Genomic DNA, 24943 nt, shown 5'->3' with positions numbered 1-24943 from the left:
TGGTGCCGTGTATCTTCTAGTGTCATTAATGCCTTTTAAAAACCAGATAGCAGCACGACAATAGAGCTGTGGTCTTATAAGGCAGCCCCCATGCTGCAGAAAGTGAGTGGTTGTACAATCAAGGCTACTGCCATTTCTTCCATTCATGACAATGGGAGTAATTGGGCGGTTGCACAGCGACTTGTCAGCAGCAACCCGGATGTGATGCACAGTGGAGCTGTCCCACTGCACATCATGTCAGCTGCGATTTTGAAAAAATCTAGCGTCCATCTCTGGAATTGGGGTTCCCCTCTCCAGGGCTCAGGAAATCCACTTGTCTACTCGCCCGTGAGGGGTAAGAAAATGATGCCCGGTGAGTACTAATTTTACATGCTTTACAAAGCAGGGACGTTCCAGTGGGCCATGAGACCTCAAATGGTGTCAGTCACCTTGTCTTTCTGCCATACTGCTAGCAACAGTTCAGCTGGTTTTCCTCTTTGGCAGGGGGGTTGTGAAGGACCCACCAGCCAAGAAGAGAGAAGGAGCAATGGCTGGGAGCTTTCTCTATATGGTCCTCTGTGATGGCTCTGAAGACCTCATGGGTGGGGGAGGAGCTGCTTGCATCTTAAGGGCTAACAGGAAGCAACCAGAACAGTATTCAAGATGTGTTTACTTGCAAGCAAGTGCCACTGAGTTCAGGGCACTTACTACAAGGTAAATGTGCACGGCAAGTGCATGGTTAAAAAGAATTTCAAGTACTTTGGGGAATCCAATTATGTGTGCATAGGATTGCAGGTTTGGAGACCAAAATCCTTTCCAGTGTTGCCGTTTTGAGACTTTAAAAATAAATTGCAGTCAATATTTTGAGAGAGAAATTAATGTGTTTTATTCTTTTGGGATTTGGGGAAGTAAGAGATCTATGTACACCCTGGCAGCCTCAGTTTAACTACTTTGTGGGTCTTGGGTTCCTATGCATGATTTGCAGAGGAGAAAAGGGTCTGTTTTGGCTCAACAGGGTTGTGCAAAGGGACGATGAAATCTTTTACAACCTCATATTACGGTTTGGGTCAGAAAAGCATGACCACAAAGTGGGGTAGTTAGGTCAGAGTAATCCAGCTGCAGAACTGGAGAAGGGATTATAGGGGGGTGAATATCTTGAGACCAATACTCACTGATCACAAAATAAAATGAACGCAAAGCCATTTCCCCACATCAGAAACTGTTTTCAACTCATCCAAAGATGGTGTTTTGGAAATTGCTCATGGCTTAAATTTTTCTATAATGTGCTGTGTGTATATGCACACACATAAACAGACAACATAGAGACAGATGGGTGGTATGGGATTTGCATACCACCGTTCACATAAGAGTTTCCCAAGGATTACACCCAGTGGAAGGACTCGCAACAAGGAAGAACTCACAACTAACCACAGGGGAGATGTTAAAGTACAGCTAGGTCCATATGAAAGAAGTTGGTTCTTCAGGAATTCTGGGCTAAGGCCATTTAGGATTTTAAAGACCATCCTTGGCATGTTGAATTGGGCATGGAAACCAACTGGTAACCAATGAAATTGTTTGAAAATCAGTATCAAACACACTCCGCTGCTCACCTGAATCAACACCCTGGCTGACACCATCTGGACTCGCTGTAATTTCTGAGAACTCTGCAAAGCCAGACCCACCTAGAGAGTATTACAATTATCCAATCTGGAAGGGGAAAATTTTGCCAACCCCCCTTTTCTGCTGCAGCTCTCCAAACTGCATGCCATCCTGTTCCAGTGCATCCTCCAATCTACAAAAGATTTTCAGTGGGGGCAGGGACTGCAGAGGAAAGGGGGATTGGTGGGGGGAAACCCACACTTCTACCTGACATCCACAGACATGCTTTTGGTCATGGGCTACTAAGTTATGATAGCCTCCTGCTAACAGAGCAAAGAAGTATCTTTCAAAGCGGCTATTCTTTTTATATTAAGCAGGGGGAGAGCAATTTGGCCCTGCTCAACCCCAGCATAGCATCTCTCCAGTGGCTGCTGCTGGAGTTTTCCTTATATTCTTTTTCAGACAATGAGCCCTTTGGGGACAGGGAACTATTTCTTCCATATTCTTCTTTTTCTATGTAAACCACTTGGAGAACTCTTTGCTGGAAAGTGGTATATAAGTAACAGCAACAGATACCAGCCATTGTGACTAGATTAGACCTACCAAAGAAAGGGCACACACCAAGCACTGCCATTTCATACAAGCTTAAACTGTAGTTAATGTAACCTCTATAAGGAAGCCTTGGTCAGCCACAAAGCCAGGGAGGAAAAATGCAATGCACACTAGCAAAGTCAACTATCGGTCAATGCCATTATTTCACTGTAAGATCTGGGTTAATATAAACATTACTCACTTTTTATACAATGCCCAGGTTCATAACAGCTTATATGCAGCTCCAAGCTGGAGAAGACTTGGGAATTCTGCAGTTTTCTTTAAGTACCCCTCTCTCTCTCAGCACTAGCAGTTTAGAAATTTATATGTGGTTTTCAAGGGGACCTAGTTAGGACTAATATTCATAATTTGAGCTTATGTACTGGCCAGTGCTGACAAAGCAAGAACACCCGAACAGCTGTTTTATAAAATTGTAGCAAACTAATAGCACAGGATACTCTCAAATCTGACACTGTGACTTGCTGGGGGGTGAATTCCTGCATCGTCACATGAGGTGTGGATGAGTGAGCACATACGTTCCCTCCTCATATGATGGCCGGTGCGTATAATTAACTAGCCCTCTGTGACTAATAAAGCTGGACCACAAACACCTTTCTCTCTATCCTTGGATGTTTGCTTAAAGGAATTCCGACTTGATAAAGTGCCTCATTAAAAGAATCATCTTGCCTTTACCAAACAAAGGTAAAATTGCACCTCACACAGCAAAAGTAACTATCTTACAGTGTTGAATGAGGAACAGTCAAGAATATCTCTTGGTTGGAGTAAGATGTTAATAGAGCTTGTCAAGGTCAAATCTAAAGTGAAGCATCGCACTAAATTTAACAGGCATTTTAATAAAGAAAAGCCGCTCTGAACTCTGTCGCCCATTTTAGGAATGGCATGAAAATGATTGCTTATTAGGTTAGTAACTCTTGGGCAGATTTCTGAGCACTGCTGCTTCATTTCAGTAGACAAATTGTGTGTGTTGCGACAAAATCCTTTATTTGTCGACTCTGCACTCTTAGCATCTATTATGCCAGCTTATTAAAGAACTTTTGTTTTGCATGTTTCTAGAAAGGCCAAGTATGATGCCTGTTCTGACCCAGATATTGTAGGAATTGCACCTTGAAGAGGATTATTTCCCCCATTTTACTCCCTACCTGTCAGGCCAAACAGAGCAATGGGACTTGACAGCTCGGGGTTCAAACTTAATTCATCATTAGGAAATTATTCAAAAAGCTATAATGAGATAACTAATTTAATACACTTTGCTTCAAGGTTTATCCCTTGGCTGGCTTCCCAGATACAAAGTGTCTCTGTGCAATTATCACGCAGATGCCACTAAAAGACTTTAAATGGTTGCAGCTAATTTAGCAAGAGATATGTTGGCATCGGTAAGGAGATGCTGGACTCAACGCAGGAGTCAGCCAAAGAAGCAACAGACTCTCTAAAGGAACATCAGCAAGAGAGTTTTCCAGCAATTTTATGAGGTTTGCTTTCCCCCTAATCATTTGGGGGGGTAGCTTGAAATCGCTCTTCCTATTTAGCAATGTTGTTTACTTTTAATTATGCCACAAACGGCTGCTGCAGCTCAGTGGCAGAGCATCTGCTTTGCATGCAGAAGGCCCCGGGCTCAGTCTTCGGGATCGTCAGATAGGGCTGTGAAAGACTCCGGCATGAAATCTGGGAGAACTGTTGCCAGTCAGGGTAGACAATGCTGAGCTTGATGGACCAATGGTCTGACTCAGAAGCTATCAATATACCTTTCTATGCCCTAGGGTAGGTTGATGCTTTGAAAGGGGCTCAAGTGCTAACTCACAGCCGTATTCCAGCCCCAATGACTCCTACAATACCTGCTGCTAAAGCACTGTTGCTTGAAATTTCAAGTATGCCACCCTGCCCCCCCCCAAAAAACAACAACATCCCAGCAGATCAACATAAGAGCATCATTTAAGAAGAGCCCATATCCAGAGAATATGCTTTACACGCACAAGGTCCTAGATTCAATCTCTGGCCTTTCCAGTCACAAGAATCTCGGGCAGCTGAGCCCTGCTGAGCAAAGAGACACCTTAAGTGGAAATTCTTTTATATTTAGCAGGGAGAGGGCAACTTGCCCTATCCAACTCCAGCACAGCATCTCTCCAGTGGTTGTTGCTGGTGTCTACCATGTTTGTTTGTTTTTTTAAAAATGTGAACCATTTTGGGACAGGGAAGAATCTTAGTTCCCTTTTTATGCACGTTGCCATGAGGTTGCCGTTTCGAATCCTCGCTGGTGTGTTTCCCAGACTATGGGAAGCACCTATATCAGGCAGCAATGGTATAGGAAGATGCTGAAAGGCATCATCTCATACTGCACAGGAGGAGGCCATGGTAATCCCCTCCTGTATTCTACCAAAGAAAAACCACAGGGCTCTGTGGGTGCCACGAGTCGACACCGACTCGAGGGCACACTTTACCTTTTTTGAGAACTTTGTTGCTGAAAAGCAGGATATAAAGAGTGGCTTACACAGCCCAGAGAGATGCAGACTTGCTGCTTCCATGTCCATTGCTGCTCCCAACACAGCCAGGAGAGGCTCCAAGCAAAAAATGGGAATTGGGCGGAGCTGCTCGGGTGCACAGCGCCGTTAGCACAGAGCCTCATCTGCCTGCATTAGGAGTGGTGATGGACAGGTGAGGGCCGTGCAAGCCGTGAGTCCGCATCCCAGGATGTAAGCCAATGATACTGCGCAGGGCATCTGAGAGCGGCTGCCTGCCAGAGGTGGCAAGGTTGGGTTACATGAAGCAGTGGTATAAGGCAGCTTCACATTCTCGTCTAACAGGAGTATGTTAACATTACAGACTGTAGGCACCAAAGCACAGCCTAGATTCAAGGAGTTGGGAATTTGTCCTGTACAAGCCCCATTGAAATGGATAGGCATGAGGACATTATGGTACTTTTGCATTTTACCCATTAATGCTTCCCAGTGACTTGTCCCAGTGATCGTGCCTGACCCAAGGAATGGATTGGCTAGAAAGCCCCCCCCCCGCCCAACCCCCCCCCCCCGCTGTTTCACAGTTGATAGCATCTACATAATGAAATTCCGCTCCCAAGCCAGGTGAGCAGGATTCGGTATCACTGGTGGGGACAACAGTTGATGTCACCATTCTGAGAGCGAAAAGGAACACGCTAAGGACTGATCTCATAACAGCATCCCAACTAAACATGGTCTGCATCACTAGATCCTGACCTTGGGTCCCCAGATGTTGTTGGACTACAACTCCCTTCAGCCTCAACCACTTGTGGTCCAACATCTGGAGAGCCAAGGTCAGGAATCCCTCTTCCACATGCTACGCAATCATGAAACAACATGCATGCATTGTCGCCAGCACCAAGGTATTGTTCTTGCCCTGTATGGAACACCTGAATACTGAAGTATACTAGAGGTCTGGCTACTTCTCCTCAGTGTGCTACGTGCCCCACAACAGGCAATAGCTTATTCCCTCTCTATAATATGGAAATGTGTTTGCTTTCACAATGGGACACCACCGAATCAACAGTCATCTCTTTTGTAGGGTCCTCTCTCCTACGTGAACAGCCCCAGAACAGGTCAAGCTGCCACCACCTCACATGCCATACAGCCATGCCAAGTTTAAGAGACCACCATCAGATAGGAACATCTCCCCCCACGGTCAGGTTGCAATGCAGATCAATCATGTCAAATGTGCTTCAATTCCCAGGTCAATGCCAGTTTCGCAAATTTAGAAAGTTCACACAATGTGTCAAGGCAACAAAATCATAAATTATCTTGTATAAAATAATCTGTAGGAGGAACAAGGTCTTCTTAGAGTTGAGACAATTCTGAAAAAATGCTAGCTACATGACGGTAAGACAGGATATTGTTGAAAGAGCAATTCTCGGCCCAGATCCACAAGGCTGCGTACGGGGTTGGGGGTGCTTGGGGAGAAGAGAAAAGGTCTTTCCTGCTGATGTTAAATGAGTCTGGAGTTTTGCAGGAACAAGATGAGCACTTGATAGACAAATTTGTACTGTGCGATGGTTTGGATCATGAACATCCGCTGCTCCCTCAGATGTTGCAGCATCATGGGAACATCCAACTTCTGAAAAATGGGAAGACAAATGCATATGAATATTTCATGTGAAGGCGGCTAAACTGAGCCACTGCAATATAGGGAAGAAAGAAAGCTGCATAGGAAAGGGAAAAGAAAAGAAAAAGAACAGGTTATGGCAGGGCCACACAACTTCAACCCTCCTGTAGATGTTGGACTACCGCTCCCATAATCTCCAACTACAGGCCATTATGGTTGGGGATGATGGCAACTGTAGTACAAAAACAGAAAGAGGGTCAAAATTCCCTGTCTTGGGAGGTATATCTGGTTACATCCTTAGGAACACAGGAAGCTGCCATATACTGAGACAGACCATAGGTCGATCTCATTCAGTATTGTCTACAAAGACTGGCAGCGGCTTCTCCCAAGGTTGCAGGCAGGCAGGAATCAGCCCTAAGCCCTATCTTGGAGAAGCCAGGGAGGGGACTTGGAACCTTCTGCTCTTCCCAGAGCGGCTCCATCCCCTGAGGGGAATATCTTACAGTGCTCACACTTCTAGTCTCCCTTTCATATGCAACCAGGGCAGACCTTGTTTAGCTAAGGGGACAAGTCATGCTTGCTCACAAGACCAGCTCCTTCCCCACCTTTAGGAAGCTAGCCCAAGTCACTCTCTTCAGGTGGGCTTTTGACATAACTGACCTATGTGGCCCTCTGGGGTTCTGGTCTGCTGCGTTTCTTCTGTTGTTTTTTGGTGTTCTAATTCTGTTAGCAGGCTCCCTTTTTCTTTCTTTCTTGGTTTCTTGCTTTGAACATGCATGCGTATGTGTGTGTGTGTGTGCATTCTCGTGCTTTAGAGGTGATGGTTTTAATACTTTTATGTTATTTGTTTATTTCCTTGTGAGCTTCCTTGGGTGCCCTTTTCTCAGCCAGAAAGGCAGCACACACATTTTAAAGGTAAAATAAATACAGGATTAACTAACTATAAATCCATCATGGATTTGAGCTCCTCTCTGCCGTGTGTGCATTTTATCTCTATATTGCACAACTCCCACCTTTTCCAGACCCAATGGCTCTTGAAGGGGACTCAAGTTGAAGGGGACTCAAGTTGTAGAAGACACAACCAGTGGTCCAACCTGGCAAGCGTAGGACCAACTGCTACGGTAGACCCAAAAAGGCAGTTTGGAGTTTGGTAAAAATGTGTGGTTTCTTTTTTGCACCATAGTCTGTTGAAGACAATGGAGAGGCACAGCCTTGCAGCCATCTTACATGGAAGAGGGATGGAAAAGCAGGAACAAAACTTGCAATCATAGTAAGGTTAGACTTCTTCATAATATTAACAAGTTACCATATATTGTCTTCCATTAATTTGAGAGATCTATGGTGCTGCGTAGGAATGAAAGAACAGTGACTCACATACAGCACAGCATATTGCCCATGGAAGAGCAGGGCACCTGCGCTGGCTCTGTTCGATTCCAAACTGCACCACCGCTGCTAGCAAATGTGGAAAGCCACCATAAGGACTGCATCAGAGCTGCAGCGACCCTGCTCCCATATTTCCAAACGGGAACAGGCTCTCTGCAGCTCTGATGACATCCTCACTAGGGTTGTACAAAACGTTCCGCAGTCGGAATGTTCCGACTTGAAACGGACCGTTTCAAGTGTTTTGAGCTCAGAACAGAATACCCTTCAAATGAAGGGCTTCTCCTGAGCTCGGAACGGAATGGCCCATTTCGAGTCGGAACATTCTGAGTACCATTTTGGAATAAAAACCGTCACTCTTCTGGCCTCAGCGTGTGCATGGCAGCTGTTTGCATGGTCAGCATGACCATGCAAACGGCCTACACACACGAGTAGAGGCCAGAAGGGTGCAATTTTGGCATCTAAAATGGCACTCGGAATGGAGTGATTCCATTGGAATGACTGGCTCAACCGGTTGTTCTGATGGAACGTCCTGGGCATTCTGCATTCTGTTCCAAGCTCAGGACACAAAATCCGTTTCATGCACATCCCTAATCCTTACAGCTTACGAGCCATGGAGGCTCTTCACATTCACTAGCAGTGGTGATGTGTTTTGGAATCAGCCAATGCAGGTGCGCCATTCTCCCATGGGCAATGCACTGCACTGTATGAGAGTCAGTGAGTCTTCCTTATATTCCTTTCAACAACTGCTTTTGCATTTCAGATTTTAACCACCCCAAATCACTCCTGTGCTGCCCTACAATGTGAATGTTTGCATAATGCAGTAATTAACTGTACATTACTTCAAGTGTTATTAAACAGCAGCTAGACTGGGCCTCCACAAATTGGGACCACGGTGGGGGAAGAGGCCTCCCCTCACCCCCAATCACAGAATTTCTCTCCAGCAGCTGCTATTTGCTATGAGGGGGGAAAAAGCTCTCATTGGCACCAATTCAGAAACAATGGAATCCCACAACTACTTGCTGACAATATAAGTTATTATTTATTGGGTGGGAAGGAGAAAATGTGTAGGGTGGGAGAAAAGAGAGGAAAACATCATACGCATTCCTGAAAATGTCACAGAGATTGCCACAAAAGCACAGAAAGCTGCCACCAAAACAACATAATTATGCAAGCTACATGCGTATGAATCAGCAGCCGTCAACACTGCAATGAGAATGAGGTTATGTGAAAGAGAGAGGCTTTTTATAAGAAGAAAAATTGGGGCAAACTGCAAACGTAGTAGCCATTAAACACATTTATTGTTGCCTTTATGTGAGAAAGGGAGAATAATAATAGCATAATGGTTTGCTAGAAAAGAGGTGGGAAAATCAAAACGCATCTGTCACAGAGCAAGAGCCAACTCCTTATTCCGGCAGAGGAGAATTGCTCACTCTGTGTCAAAGGCTCTTTGATCTTGTTTCACTCACCAGATTGCCAGAGGACTTGTCAGTCTCTCTACCACTCCCTCCTGACCCCATAAGAACAGCCCTGCTGGATTAGGCCCAAGGCCATCTAGTCCAGTATCCTGTTTCACACAGTGGCCAACAGATGCCCCTGGAAAGTCCACAGGCAAGAGGTGAAGGCATGCCCTCTCTCCTGCCGCTACTCCTCTGCAACTGGGATCCAGAGGCATCCTGCCTTTGAGCTTGGAGATAGCCTATAGCCACCAAGACTAGTAGCCACTGATAGACCGGCCCCTTATGATTTTATCCAAGCCCTTTAAAAAGCCATCCAAGCTGGTGGTCATCACCACATCCGGTGGCAGGAAATTCCATAGATTGTGTGCTGTGTGAAAAAGTACTTCCTTTTGTCAGTTCTAGTGTGCAAGAGGGAGAAAATCTTATCTCTCTCCACCCTCTCTACAGCATGCAGAATTTTTATAAACCTCTATCATGTTTCCCCTTAGCCACGTCTCAAAAGCTCTCTCAACTCTGAGGTAGCTGTAATCCCACACATGCTTTGCCTGTCTCTGAACTATCTGCATATTATTTGCTGAATCGTGTGTCTCTCTCCAGGTGGCCCTTTTCACCTCCATTACCTTGACTGGAAGAGTCATATGCCTGAGGTCCTGAACTCCTATACTACTTTTAAAAAGAAGATGGTGGCACCTCTTTTTCATTTACATCAGAATTTCATCAACAACAGACACAACTGGTTTCCTTCACTGAGTCATATTCCTCCCCATGTAGAGACCATGTGGAGACTTGGCTTCCTGACAGTGGCTGACCTTCAGAGCAAGGGAGCAGCCTTACTAATCAGCCTTCTCAACTAATAGCACTGATGCACTGGAAAATGGGCAATGTTTGGTGCCTTCCCCTTCCCCAGGAAGCCCTCTGTTCCACCTGAAAATATGTGCCCAAGGGTTACGCACTCCTCAGAAACACGTTTGTGTGGCACAGAGGGCTTCCCTGGGAAGGAGAGGGTACCAAACATTGCCCTTTCTCCAGTGCTATTAGTTGAGAAGTCCTGTTAGGCTGCGCTCTCACTGGACCACTGCGTCCTTGCTCTGTATGTCAGCTACTCACTTATACAGAAGCCATACCACCTCAGCAAGACCTTTGGGAGGAGACCTAGACTTGCGGAAGTGAGTGTGAATTTCCCCATTGGCTAAGCAGGGTCCACATTGGGATGGGTTACTACCTGTGAGGGATTATGGGAATCGTAGGCCAAGATCTGCAGGAGGGCTGAAGATGAGCAGCCCTGGTGTAGACAATATTGAGCCAGATGGAACAATGGTCTGACTTGGTACAAGGCAACTTCCTATGTTCCTATGCTCTTATTGTGGTGATACAGTGGTTACTGACCAATGTTATCACAACTGATCACATTGCAGGGCCTGTTCGGAGGAGGACTCTCATCTCAGTCTCAGACTCTGATACATCCGCTCCCTGACTGCAACAAATAAACCGGGCTGCACTAAGTTTACTTGAGTGTACTATTTCTTTAACAACCTGATGTGTCCTAGGAGAGACTGGGGGTTGAAAATTGGTTGGCCACAAGATACTATGAACATGGGGTGCTGCCTCGTATGGAGTCAAACCATTGGCCCACCCAGTCTTGTACTGGCAATGGCTCTCCAAGGTATTGGGCAGAGGTCATTTCCCTATGATCACTCCAACTGGAGTCCAGGGTTTAATTCTGGGACCCTGCACATCCAAGGTACATCCAAGGCAAGACACTCTCAAGGGTCTTGCTAAGGTGATATGGCTTCTGTATAAGTGAGTAGCTGACAAGGTACAGCTACGATCCCTCCCAAGAGTTTGGAAATGCACATCATACAGCCCAGTGCATTCCTTCCTTTCTCTCGGTAGGGAGGAGAGGGCAGCATTCATGAACCTGTCTGAACCCTGGGCCGAGAGTTCTATCCAGAATGCAAGATCTGAATAGGACCCTGCATTCGCTACCAGATTCTTCAACAGGACAACCCTCAGAATGTACTGATTTCTCCCAGCCTCATTCTAAATGTGTGTGCAGATCAGCTTTTTCTTCGAAACCTGGATATGCTTCTGTAGTCTTACCAAAGAATATGTTGCGTGGAATATGATCATTAGCTCATGACCTAATTGCTTCATGAAGCTGGTTAGAACATGGTCCTGTCTGAGCAGGGGGAAAAATGCAGGCCAGTTTAGACTCGCAAGCCTAGCCCCGTTCTACTCTTAATAGCTGAACATCTGACTTCTTTTTTAAAAAAAGTTCATTTTCCACATGTCTGGTGCAAAAACAATCAAGTTGCTATAGCCTCATTTTTGAAGTCAAACTTTCATACCTTGCACAAGTCTGGGACAGACACTCTGCATGTCACAATATATCACTGCCATATCTAGCTTGTATCTGCATTCAGCCTTGCAAAAATGTGTTTTAAACCTTGCCAAACTATCTCCAGCTGCCTTGATTTACCACTTTGTGCAAAAAAAAAAAAAAAAAAAAAAAAAGAAGTACCTGTGTTTAGGAAGAAATATGTCACACAGGCTGTGATACTTACTTGAAAGCAAGTCCTGTCAAAAGCACTGAAAATTACTTCTAAATGTGCTTAAGATCAGGGTGTAAAATCATCTAATGGTGCCTCAACATAGTTGAAAAAGTGCCATGTAAAAAGCGATATTAGCTCCTCTATTGCTTCCAGTTAAAAGACAAGCAGGGATTGTGTCTATTTGGTTTATCTGCAGTTTCAATGCACTGTTGGAGAATCTAGAAGCACTCATACAAGCTGCATTAAAATAGTAATTATTTTTAAAAGAGCAAACACACACCAAGCTTTATCCCTCAAGGATGTGGAATAAAAGTTTGGAACTGCTTCTCTCCATGTGAGGGGTTTACTGGGCTCCTCTGGATCTCCTAATATGTTGCTAGGTCACTTAAAATAAGTGGTAAGAATGCAAGATACAGAATTAATTTCAAACTTAGTAGTAGAAGTTAAGGTAGTTTTCGCATATGAAAGTGAACAACTTCCAAGTTGGTGAGCATGAAAATTCCAATGATGATAAAAATAACAAAGAGGAGAGGGAGAGAGCAAGTGATTTACTTTCCCAGAAACATTTACTAGATTTTGAACCCTATGCAACCAAAATATTAAGATTAAATTATTTGCAATTATACAAGCCTGGTTGAATATAATATTGTGTGATTGCATGTGTTCAATAAAACAGTTAAGATTGTTACCTCAGTGACATACTGTAGGAATTCATTTATCTGATATAGGTCTCTTTGTGTGTGGAGATGATGCAATGGATTAAAATTCATTGACTCACGTAATGAGGAAAATTACTCAAAGTAGTCCCATTGAAATTAAAAGAAAAATTGCCTAACTTGTCCTTTAATTTCAAAAGGACTACTTTGAGTAATTTTCCTTATCATATCAACTGAAGAATTTTGAATTTTAATCATAGTTACATCTTCACAGCCACCTCCAGTGGCTGTAGCTGCTATCTTATATTTCTTTTTTAGATTGTGCGCCCTTTGGGGGACAGGGAGCCATTTTATTTACTTATATCTATGTAAACCCCTTGGGGGGAGTTTGGTTGAAAAGCAGTATATAAATGTATTCACAAAAATGTCATGTCGGCCACTAACATACAAAACATAGAGAGTTTTCACAACGGAGAGAAGTAAGAAGTGGGGTCCCCCAGGGATATGTAATGGGACTGGTGCTTTTTAATTTATTCATAAATGATCTAGAAGTTGGGGTAAGCAGTGAGGTGGTCAAATTTGCAGATAATACCAAACTATTTAAGGCAGTGAAATCCAAAACAGATTGTGAGGAGCTCCAAAAGGATCTCTCCAAACTGGGTGAGTGGGCAACAAAATGGCAAATGTGGTTCAATGTTGGCAAGTGTAAAGTGATGCACACTGGGATGAAAAACCCCAACTTCACATATACAGTGATGGGATCTGAGCTGTCGGTGACTGACCAGGGGAGGGATCTTGGGGTTGTGGTGGACAGCTTGTTGAAAGTGTTGACTCAATATGCAGCAGCTGTGAAAAAGGCCAATTCCATGCTAGGGATCATTAGGAAGGAAATAAAGAATTAGAAATGGAAATAAAACTGCTGATATTATAATGCCCTTATACAAAACTATGGTGCGCCCACACCTGGAGTACTGAGTACAATTCTGGTCACCACATCTAAAAAAGGACATTGTAGAACTGGAATATGTGCAGAAGAGGGCAACCAAAATGATCAAGGCCTAGAGCACCTTCCTTATGAGGCAAGGCTACAAAACCTGGGGCTTTATTATTATTTATTTACACAGTCAGACAGGTGTTATTGACTGGTTTGTTTTATCCAGACATCGAGTCCTTCCAAGGACCTGGGATGGCTGAATTTTACTGTCAATTGTTATAGATATCGTCGCAGAATATAGGCTGTTCCCAGAAAAGCTGCTTTTTGTAATTGGCTGATGGTGATTTCTGTGGCCCCTATGGTGTTGAGGTGCTCTTCAAGGTCTTTTGGAACTGCACCCAGGGCACCAATTACCACTGGGATTATTTGGGTCTTTTTCTGCCACAGCCTTTCAATTTCAATTTGTAGATCTTTGTATTTGGTGATTTTTTCTATTTCTTTTTCTTCTATTCTGCTATCCCCTGGTATTGCTATGTCGATTATTTTAACTTGTTTTTCTTTCTTCTTGACTACAGTTATATCTGGTGTATTGTGTGGCAGATACACCAGATATAACTGTAGTCGAGAATATTATTAATATTATTATTATTAATTACATTTCTATACCGCCCAAAACTTGCATCTCTGGGCGGTTTAAAATTAAATTAGAAAATAAAATTTATTATTATTATTATTATTATTATTATTATTATTATTATTATTATTATTATTATTATTTTAAAAAACCCCAATAGATCTAATTAAAAGCCAGGGTGAATAAATGTGTCTTCGGTGCCTTTTTTAAAGTTGTGAGAGATGGGGAGGCTCTTATTTCAACAGGGAGTGTATTCCAAAGTCCAGGGGCTGCAACGGAGAAGGCCCGTTCCCAAGGAGCCACCAGATGAGTTGGCGGCACCTACAGATGAACCTCTCCAGATGATCTTAGCAGGCGGTGGGGCTTTTTAGTTTAGAAAAAAGACAACTGCAGGGAGACATGGTAGAGGTCTATAAAATCATGCATGGTGTGGAGAGAGTGGATAGAGAGACATTCTTCTCTCTCACACATAACACTAGAACCAGGGGTCATCCCATGAAATTGTACTTTTTCACACAACGCATAATCAACTTGTGGAATTCTCTGCCACAAGATGTGGTGACAGCCAACAACCTGAATGGCTTTAAGAGGGGTTTGGATCACTTCATGGAGGAAAGGTCTATCAACGGCTACTAGTCTGAGGGCTACAGGCCAGCTCTAGCCTCAGAGGCAGGATGCCTCTGAATACCAGTTGCAGGGGAGAAACAGCAGGAGAGAGGGCATGCCCTCAGCTCCTGCCTGTGGCTTCCAGCAGCATCTGGTGGGCCACTGTGCAAAAGGATGCTGGACTAGATGGGCCTTGGGCCTGATCCAGCAGGGCTGTTCTTATGTAAAAAGTAAGAGATTATGTAAATAAGTTAAAAGATGCTTGCAATGGTGTGTTTAGGCACGGACCACGGGGTGGGGGTTCTGTGGCCTCTTGTGGCCCCCCAAATGAGCCCTGATGCCCTGCAGCTGCTGGAGCCCGCTACACGTGTCGCCACTATTTCCTCCTCTTCACCACTGGAGGCGGGGGGGGGGGGGGCTGAGCAGAGTGGAACATCCCGTGACATCATGGGTTGTGACACTCCATACTCCAACTGCACATGTGCACAGCCCAAGGAGGCCCGCCGCCACCAAGGGTAGCGCTCACCAAGGGCAGTTCTGCTCTGCTCCGCTCACACACACCCCAGTGGTGAAGAGGGGGAAACAGCAGTGGCATGCGCCGTGGGAACCGGGCAGTAGTGGTGGGGGAGCACATCAGCTGTGGGGTCAGGCGGCCGCCCAAGAAGTATTTTTTTAAAATTAAGGGTGTGCTTTGACCTTCAGCCTCAGGTCCGGGCACCAAAAATCCCTAAGTGCGCCCCTGGATGCTTGTCAGTGTATGATCAGGATCCAATGAGGACTCAAAATCCAGAGATCGGCTGGGTGGAGTTTTTGGGTTGCACAGTGGAACTTATTTCTGGGTAAAGAAACATAGGATTGTGCTGAGGATGTCTTCAGAAGCCACCAAAGGGCTACTGTTTGCCAGTCTGTTGCCCTCACCGACCTCTATTCCTCTCTCTCCAGTTTCTTCCCCTCCCTCCTTTCTTCCCCCCCAGATTCAAATGTCGCTGAAAACATGACTCTTGGGAGAAAAAACTATGCAAAACGCATACCAGGAAAATCTGGGTTTCCTTTGTGTAGAACACAATCCCCACAGCAATAATAGATCCTGATATCCCAATAGCTCCCCGCGTGACATCAGCATGCACATGGTGTCCGCACACATGCAGGCGCCATTTGTGTGGTCAACATGGTGTTGTGGGGGGTTACTGGGATGCGTGCCGCCCCAGCAGGAAGCTGAATGGTGCGGTGGAAAGAAGGTAAGGACCTGCTCTCCTTTTTCTTAAAGTTCCCGATTCAGTTTCCCAAAATGTGCACAAACCACAGTTTGTGCACATCATAGGAATACAGAAAGCTGCCATATACTGTGTCAGATTATAGGTCCATCTTGCTCAGTCTTGTCTACCCAGAATGGCAGTGGCTTCTCCAAGGTTGCAGGCAGGAATCTCTCTCGGCCCTATCTTGGAGATGCCAAGGAGGGAACTGGGAACCTGAGATGCTCTTCCTGAGCGGGTCCATCCTCCAAGGGGAATATCTTACCACGCTCACACATCAAGTCTCCCATTCATATGTAACCAGGGCGGACTCTGCTTAGCTAAGGGGACAAGTCATGCTTGCTACCACAAGACCAACTCTTCTCTCATCCCTACCTGATATGCTATGCTTGGGATTATTTTACTCTTTCAAACACGGAAGTCTCAAATACTTAATTTTCTAGGTTTAGGGATGATCTAAAATATTCATTTTTTAAAAGGCAACTCAGAATGTAAACAGAGGAGAGCATGTTTGAAGGCCACCTCCTGCCCCCACATATGAGAACACACCAGCATTCAGGCCTGTAACCAGCTTAAATGTTTGCAGGGTGTGGGGGGACGAAAAAAGCCATTGGGGGCTTATTGGGCCTCCGTCAGTTGTAAGTAAAGGCAAGCAACAATCAGTTATTTTAAAACTGTTTGTAGAAAATGGGGAGGGGCAAAGAAAAGTTATGAGGGGGCAGCCCCACCCCAAGTCTGCCAGCATGTGATGCCGAGAGAGTCCTTTATAGCCCCTGCTCTGTATGGGCAGGTATTTCTTACCTTCTCTACAACCTCGCAAAATGAGAGAAATCCTTGCCTTTCACCCGAGCCCTCTGTGCATACCAGAAGAATTGGGGGGAAGGGGAGGGAAGAGGAGGGGAGAGGGTTGGTAGCGAGCAGGAATATATGGACCCCTCCCCACACACTCTCCAGCTGATCTCTGTAGTTGTGCTTGCTGGATCTCACACCTGCTTATTAAAAGGGGAGGTGCTTCTTCAAGGCGGTGCATTGACGTACCTCATTGTGCTCCAAGCAGCCAATCATGAGCTCTGTCAAGATGACCACACCTGTCCTCCCCACACCGGCACTGCAGTGCACCACGATGGGGGGATTGGGATTATTGCTGCTGTCCAGCACGCTGTTGGTATGGCGGCGCACAGACTTTATCTCTTCCAAATACGCTGAAAGGTTCAAATAAAACAAAAAATTACATCCTCAAGCCCCATCACATAAAAGTTGACAAATGTTCAGAGGAGCAAGTTTCCTTTCAAATTATGATAATTTACAGTTTTTATAAGACACTAATTATTTGGCCTCTGGACAGCAAACGGCACTGAATCCAGCAAGTACCAGCAGGGTGTCAATTACTACTTGAGACTCTGGTTCTTTAAATTAAACAGCTCTTAAAAAAATACACACGGGGATATTCTTTCCCCCTCTGCAAATCCCCAAGTCCCTTAAGCAGATGAATGTAGATATTACTTACAGCAATTCCTGCTATTAACAGGCTAGGATCAGAACAGCAGCAAGGTCCCCTTGAAACAAATGCCTGTCAGAGCCAGGATCTAATGGGAAGGGAGGATCCATCTGGTCTTCCTTTCCATTGCCGAGCGAGTCTGAATTTCAAATATGCTTCCACTATGGTTCCCAAGCAGGAGCTAGAGCTCTTCACACCCACAATTTCCCTAAAAACAGCCCTACATATTGCAAGGGGTGGGGGAGACGACTGACATACACCCATGTCTACTGTAATGTTTAAAAACAGATCACCTAGCTGCCTTCTACTGAGTCAGACCATTGGTCCATCTAGCTCAATATTGTCTACACAGACTGGCAGCTGCTTCTCCAAGGCAGGAGTCTCTCTCAGCCCTATCTTGAAGATGCTGGGGAGGGAACTTGGAACCTTCTGCATGCAAGCAACAGGGGCTCTTCCCAGAGTGGCCTCATCTCATAAGGTGAATATCTTACAGTGCTCACACATGTAGTCTCCCATTCAAATGGAAACTAGGGTGGACCCTGCTTAGCAAAGGGGACAATTCATACTTGGTATCACAAGATCAGCTCTCCTCCCCGGACATAGGTTCAGAAGTGATGGAGCTTTTAAGGTTTAGCTTTTAAGGTGATGCCAGACTCCTGCCTGTAATGGCAACAAAACAGCTGTCTGTGCAATTTTCACATGCAGCTGCCACAAATACTGAGTTTGGTCAATGTAATCCATTCATTGGTCCATCTAGCCCAGAATTGTCTAATGCAGGGATTCCCAACCTGTGGTACTCCAGATGTTGCTGAACTACAACTACACAATGAATTGTAGCCGAGTGTGTGTGTGTGTGTGTGTGTGTGTGTGTGTGTGTGTGTAGTGTGTGAATTGCAGCTGAGTGTGTTGTGTGTGTGTGGGGGGGGATCCCTCCTAACTTGGGGACAGTGCTGCACCAAGAAAAGCTGGGCAAAACTGTTCCAAAGTATAACTGCTACCTAAGACTTACATATCCCCTACTAATGGAGTGTAGAGGCACCTTTCACAGTTGTGATTCTCTTTATATTTAGCAGGCTGGGGACTGAGATATAGAATATGAATGCACCAGTACAGTGAGAGCAGAATAACCGAACTTCCCAACTAACTGCACCGGTGCAGTGGAGAAGCCCTTCTCTTCCCCAGGCTGCCCCCTGAATATATGCCCTTAAAGGCTGTGTAATCCTCAAGGACATATTTCTGAGTGGCACAGAGAGCTTCCTGAGCAAGGGGAAGACATAAAAAACTGCTGCTTCCCCACTGCACCAGTGCAGTTAGTTGGGAAGTTCTGTTAGGCTGCTCTCTTGCTGTACAAGTGCATCCTTGCTCTGTATGTCAGCCACTGTCTCTACTCAACTCCAGCACAGCATCCCTCCAGCAGTTGTGGTTGATGTCTGCTTTGTGTTTCTTTTTCAACTGTGAGCCCTTTAGAAACAGGGAACTATCTTCTTGTTTTCAGTCTTTTTCTAAGTAAACTGCTTCGACAACATTTTCCCTTGAAAACTGGCATATAAACACACAATGTGATAGCATAGCACTATTAATATCGTTGTGAAGACACAGTTATCATGTATTTCTTTGATCTAAACCATTCTTTACTTCATCTAGGCACACCAGCCCAATTAATCTGTCATTCATAGATTCCTTCCTCAAACCCATACCCCCTTCAGCCTTTAGTATTCAAGAAATCTTACAGAGAAAGCCTTGTTCTTCTGGACAACCGTGATCTGGCCAGTCAGTGTACTGCAAATGCCACACCGTCTTTTCATGTCCTAACAGAAGGTGCTTGACCTTCAGTCCTGTTGTGGCGAAGCAACCAGAATCAGTGCGGAATTTAGTGGTCACCTTGAACTTCCCATAAGTGGCTGAAATGTTCTTGGAGCCCAGCTTTGGCCAGTAACGATGGCTCTTAGATCTTCCTCTTTCCTGTTCCAAAACAAAAGGGAAGGGAAGCAAAATTAATGGGGGCGCGATGCTAGCCATGCTCAAACCACACTGCCACAGAAAAAAGAATCAGGCAGTACTATATTGCATATACTATTCAAAAAGGACTCAAGACATTGGACCCAATTAAGAAAACAGACCCAGTACAAAACACAGAAGCTATGGGTCTGGCTGGATGAAGCATCTTATTGGTCTTAGAATAACTACACTGGGTACTGGTCTGTTTCCAGGCACGATTCAAGAAGCTGATCAGGGCTGGTATCTGGGGTTGGCATCTTTGGGCAACTGCAGAAGGCCCATTGTCAATTCCCAGGACCCCCTGTGCATGGTGGTGGTGATGTTGGAGCAACCATGGGCCAAAGAATTTTGCTCTATTGTTGCCTCTCCTCCTGTCTGTCAAGCCCCACCATGAAATAATCACTGAACTTTATAGTATTGGATTCACTAATAGCAAGAGATAATCCAAAGAGAATCCAAATCAGATAATCCAAATCAGGTAGTAATATATTTGAATTACAGATTGTATCCAGATTAAACTCTACAAGCTCGTTCATTCATATTCTTGTGAAATACAAAAGGCAAACATAAAAAGTCTGAAATGATATGTATGGAAGCAATCAGATATACACAGATATAACACACTCGGATAAAAGTTTTATATTGTGATAAAAGATAAAACTTAAAGTGTCTGATTACCATTCTCAAAAGAGAAGACAACACCAAAAATAATTTCAAAAACTTTATATCAGTCCAACTGTCTTATAATGACCCAAGCTCCACCATGAACCTTATGGGGTCAAGTAGGAGAAGCCCTCAAAGATGGCTATTTTACCATGGACCCTGGAGCTGGCCCTGGTGCTGATTCTTGAGAGCTAGAGGCAGGACTGCTCAGCTCCTACGAACTCCTATGCAATCGCAGACTGCCTTGGTACCTCCACTAGAAATAGATTTTAAAGTAATTATTTTAGAGGTTGTATTTTACTGTGTTTTTAGCCTACTTTCCAGTAGGCTTATGATATCACACAGCATTGTGTGTCTGTGTCCCCCCGCCCTCAACTTCGCAACGCCTGGACCAATATGAACCAAATCGGGTACAGTTGTAGGAACACATAGGGACACCTCAACGGTGTAGTTTGTGATGATGTCATCCACCTCGATCCAAGATGGCGGATGCATAAACTTTTCAGGCGCAAGTGGGCTGACTTGTGAACCGATTAACTGATTTGAACCAAATTTGCTACAGCTGTAGGGACACATAGAGATGCCCAAATGGCGTGGTGTATGGTGATGTCATCCACTCCAATTCAAGATGGCAGCTGCATGAACATCCAAGACACAAGCTGGCTAATCTGTGGACTGTCGAACTGATTTAAACCAAATTGTGTACAGTTGCAGTGAGTGACACACAGGGACACCTCAATGGCATGGTTTGTGATGTCATCCACTCCGCTCCAACCCCTGGTGTAAGGGTGTGAAGAGAATGACTCAGGCCATTCCTGAACTGCTCAGAATCTTGGGACCATGCTTGTGTGTGCTCAGATTGAAGAAATAATGCACAGCAACACATAAAGGTGCCATCAGTTGTGCTTTGTGCTCCAGACAAAGCATTTCTAGGGTGTGCTTACAGTAAAAGGGCACTACAACATATATTACAGATGTGTTTAGATGGGAGACAACAACTGTTCCAAAAGCAGCCACAAGACTCAGTCAACCACCCCAGGGCATCATTTTGTAGGCTCCTAGTTGGGCAGGGGCTGATACTGCTTGGCTGTTCTCACTTGAGCAGAGAACAGCCTCAAGACATGCAGTGATGCAGAGCTGTTCCAGAGGCGCCCTTTTATCATGCAGTATTGTAACAATCAGCCCTCCCTTCCCAAAAGAGTGAACCGGAAGTGAACCCTGTCCTGACTGACAGGCTAGGGAACAGCCACTCAGCAAACGGTAGGCGGAAACTTGAGTGCCTTGCGGCAGGAAGAAAAGGCTTTCTTTGTTCTCAGTTGGAAGCTGTCTAGAGAGCAAGAGGGATGCAGCCATGAGTGGGCTGGCTGCAGGGAAATGTCTCTGCAGCAGGGGCGTAACTACCATTAGGCAAGGGGAGGCGGTTGCCTGGGGGCCCCCACACCTCCAGCCTCCCCCCCCCCCGAGGCAAGTAACATGACTCTCGAACATCCACGGAGCTTCCTTCATTATTCTGAATGATCCTTCCTTCGCACACGTTTGAAAAGTCCAGAAGGATCAAGAGATGAGATCGTTGGGTTACAATCCCACCCCCCACTTCACTATATATTGTGAAGTGTGTGTGCGTGTGTATCAGGAAGGAGCCCATTTTAAAATTTTGTCTCTGGGCCCACTCCAACCTTGTTACACCCCTGCTCTGCAGGTCCAGGGAAAGCCGGGAAACCTGAATCCTCTGCCATGGTTTTGGTGAGCAAGGAAGGAAGCCAGGGTCTTGGCTTCAGAAAGGCTTAGCCAGGGAATGGTTTGTAGTTAGAGTGTGTTAGATTGCTTTACTTTTCATGTGCTTTGCAAATCCTTACAACTGGTCTATTGTGTTTTTTTCTGTAATGTAACTAATCCAAGGAAAACGAACCAGTGCCCTTTTCCAACTAGGGCGTTGCAAAAGTCTCTGTAGACTCGCAAAGGTGCTTTTGGTATTTTCTTACATTTGGATTCTTTGCAACAGGAGAACCATGATTTTTAAAGTGTTCCTCCCCAATATCATCTGAGGGTGCTTTTTGAAGTATTCTTGCAGTTACGGAGTGTTCCTTTTTCCTGTAACTAAAAGCTAAGGAAGCCTCAGACTGAAGCAGTCTGCAGTGTTTTGAATAAAGTTTTCTCTTTTTGCTCTATGTATTTTACCTGCCTCTGAGTGGATTTTTAACTCAGGAAAAAGGAGGTTTTACTCTGGTGCAAACACGTCTCAAGTTTGATTGCTCAAAAGTTCACTCTACCAAGTGTGCTCATCACGTGTACGCTGCACATGGAAGGGTTTTTGGACTTTTCCCTTAGAAAAGTGAAGGAAAGTCTCCCTGGACATTCACCCAAATCCAGGGGCGGGGGCAAACTCTGTAATAATTAGGGTGTAGTGGCAGCGAATCAGCTACTGAGGAAGCAGTTTAAGTTTAAAAAGGAACAGCCTTTGTTGAGCAAACATGGAGGGAATGATTTAGCATTTTTCTTCCACCCACATGGGCTTGCTTTGAGACAAAGGCTTGGCTTAAATCTGCTACATGTAGGCTCCCAGTTGGGCAGCGGCTGATACTGCTTGGCTGTTTCCACTTGAGCAGAGAACAGCCTCAAGACATGCAGTGATGCAGAGCTGTTCCAGAGGTGCCCTTTTATCATGGAGTATGCATTCACACTGCCATTACTGTGTGAAATTTCCCACCATCTCGGGACAGTGAAGATTCCCTGAATTAAATTTCAGTATCAAAGCTTTATTACAAATGCATGCATCTAATCACAGCTCAGGTCACAAGATAGTCCCATTCTTTGCTGCTGGTTAGGCAGAGACTTCCTCTGTGGTCCGATTATTCTGTAACTCCACATTAAACAGACTCTTGCTCCCCCTTCTGAACAGCTGACACTGGTAAATGTTTAAAGTGGGGAAGATTGGGCCACACTACATAAACAGAACGGCTGTTCCTTTATGCCTGTAAAGGCAACAGTCTTTTGAACAGGATGCAGGGCTGGTTACTGGTGTGTGCCAGTTTTACAGTGCAATGTACAGTTATGGGACTGAAGCAAAAGTAACTGTTTTGCTTGGCATGAGAGTAAAGGGATTATAAAAAATAGATACTTTTACTGGAACAACAGTTTCTGGTCTCTCACAGCTGATAAGGATGCTAGTATCCAATAGTAGCCTTGGATGGATTGAAAATGTTGTTCTTTTCAGTGAAAAGTAGATTGGTGTTTTCAGAGTTGGCTAGAATTATATTTGCTTTCTTTGATATAATCTAATCTTCTAGTTTAAGCTTCCATTATTACACTATGTGGCCAGTCAGTTGCTACAATGTTACAAACAAAGTTGCAACAGTTGCATCATCCCATGCAAACATTCAAAAGTAATAAAATAAAAATAAAATGGCACCAAAGACAAGCAGATGATTTCATCGGGGTCTTCCTACATCATGCAAACAAATATTCAAATCTCCCAAAGTGTATGCAAGATGCAAGGCTCAATCGCACAGCAGTTCTCTCTGACAAAGGACAAGCTGATCAAAAGGGAGAGAAACCATTCAAAGGAGCCCAAGAAATGCATGCCTCAAAGTCTTTGAAGGATTGAGTGTAGAAGAGGAACGCCAGCCAAACACACCGAATATATTTTTAAGGCAACAATATTCTATGTACAAACCTCCTCTGCTGTCACCATGGCAATCACGTTCACACCTTCTTCCCACACCATTTGCCAGAAATCATGGCATGTTTGTGGCAAAGGTCCTTGGGTGGCTATGTAGTGCCATTTTTCCCCACCTACAGTAACCTGGAAAGAGATGGAAAAATCTTTTGCTTTAAGTTCATGTCACACTTGAACATCTACAGTAGCATTAACTATAACTTCCTCAATAGCATTCAGGAAACCAAGGGGATCTTTCATTCTCCATGGCTGGACCATCCACATAGGCCTCCCATCTTGCAAACACACGTTGCAGCAATTCTGTACCTCCCTAAAAAAAGTGATTGGTCACTTACATCAGAGCAATTTCAAACACTTCCTCAGGCAAACTGGTCATTACCCAGTACAATGGGAACAAGAGAGGGTAAACTGTGAAATCTTCTCTGGCTTGAATTTCAATCTGAGCCTGAGAAGAATTTGGGGGCTAGTAATGCTCGCCTCTTCTTGCAGACAAACACTGTGAGTCTTCTTAGCTTGTATATGTGCTCAAATTCAGCAAGTTTTCTGGCATCTAGGATGGTAAGGGGGAATAATCTCTGTCATTCCAGTGCCTTAGGGGAGAACCGTCTGTGATCCAAATTTAAATGGAGAAGCAGTAGGTAGGAAGGGGTATGGTACCCTTCCACTACCCACTACATTTGGCCTGCAACCTCCCCACTTACTCATTTCCAAGACCGAAAATAAGCCCAACTGGGAGAAAAACTGGGCTGTTGGAAGAAACTGATACGCAAGGAAGAAGTCAGCAGCTCTGCCCACGCCTGCTTTCCCCACTGCAATCCACTCCTGACTTTACAGGGATTGAGGGGTGGGGGGTGACCTGTACTTAGAGATACAGGTCTGCCATTGTTGCATGTAGCTCCACCCTACCATTGCATTCAGGACAATAGGGGTTTGTCAGAGTGTTCAGCATTGTATTTTCCATGTAATGTGGGGAAACTCCAGAGCCTGCTGAAATGAGTAAAAATATTCCTGTTGATTCCAGACACTGCACCCTGACATTTTTAGTAGCTATAGAAGTGATCATGCTGGGGAGACACAAGTGAGCATATACTGAACACCGAAATGCCTGATTATATCCAGACAGGACATGCATCATCTTGACAGCCTGGACTCAAGTCAAATAAGTAAAAAAATGCTGACCATCCCAGCAGAGGCTGCAAACTTAGTAGTGAAGTGGGAGTCAAGCTAGATTTTATTGGGACAATACGGGAGTTTTGCTTTGCCTGCGCAGTCCAACTGTTCAGCGTCCTGGCATGAGGCGCACACAAAAAGCGATAAAAACTCTAGAGGGAGTGCACTGCCTGGAATGTGCTTACATTCTGCTGCCCTGACTGCAGGA

General features: G+C 44.9%; 1 protein-coding gene across 3 annotated transcripts in view; it reads right to left on the bottom strand.

Moving 5' to 3' along the window:
• Positions 1-5214: 5214 nt before the first annotated feature.
• The window catches only part of PTPN14 (protein tyrosine phosphatase non-receptor type 14), a 177881-nt gene continuing 158152 nt past the window's right edge, over positions 5215-24943 (bottom strand). For 2 of the 3 annotated variants that reach the window (XM_053309371.1, XM_053309376.1), the window contains exons 16-19: positions 23563-23691; positions 18959-19190; positions 16769-16932; positions 5215-6267 (exon numbers count right to left, since the gene is read on the bottom strand). In XM_053309371.1, coding sequence (XP_053165346.1) covers positions 6139-6267; positions 16769-16932; positions 18959-19190; positions 23563-23691 — 654 coding nt within the window. In that variant the 3' untranslated portion in view covers positions 5215-6138. Of the gene's footprint in view, positions 6268-16768; positions 16933-17237; positions 17317-18958; positions 19191-23562; positions 23692-24943 lie in introns of those variants that run through there. The other variant, XM_053309384.1, reaches the window with a different exon arrangement.

The sequence above is a fragment of the Hemicordylus capensis genome, chromosome 1, assembly GCF_027244095.1.
Source record: "Hemicordylus capensis ecotype Gifberg chromosome 1, rHemCap1.1.pri, whole genome shotgun sequence".
NCBI classification, from domain to species: Eukaryota; Metazoa; Chordata; class Lepidosauria; order Squamata; family Cordylidae; genus Hemicordylus; species Hemicordylus capensis.
Note: the sequence above shows the minus strand (reverse complement) of the source record. Positions and strands in the feature narration are given on the sequence as shown.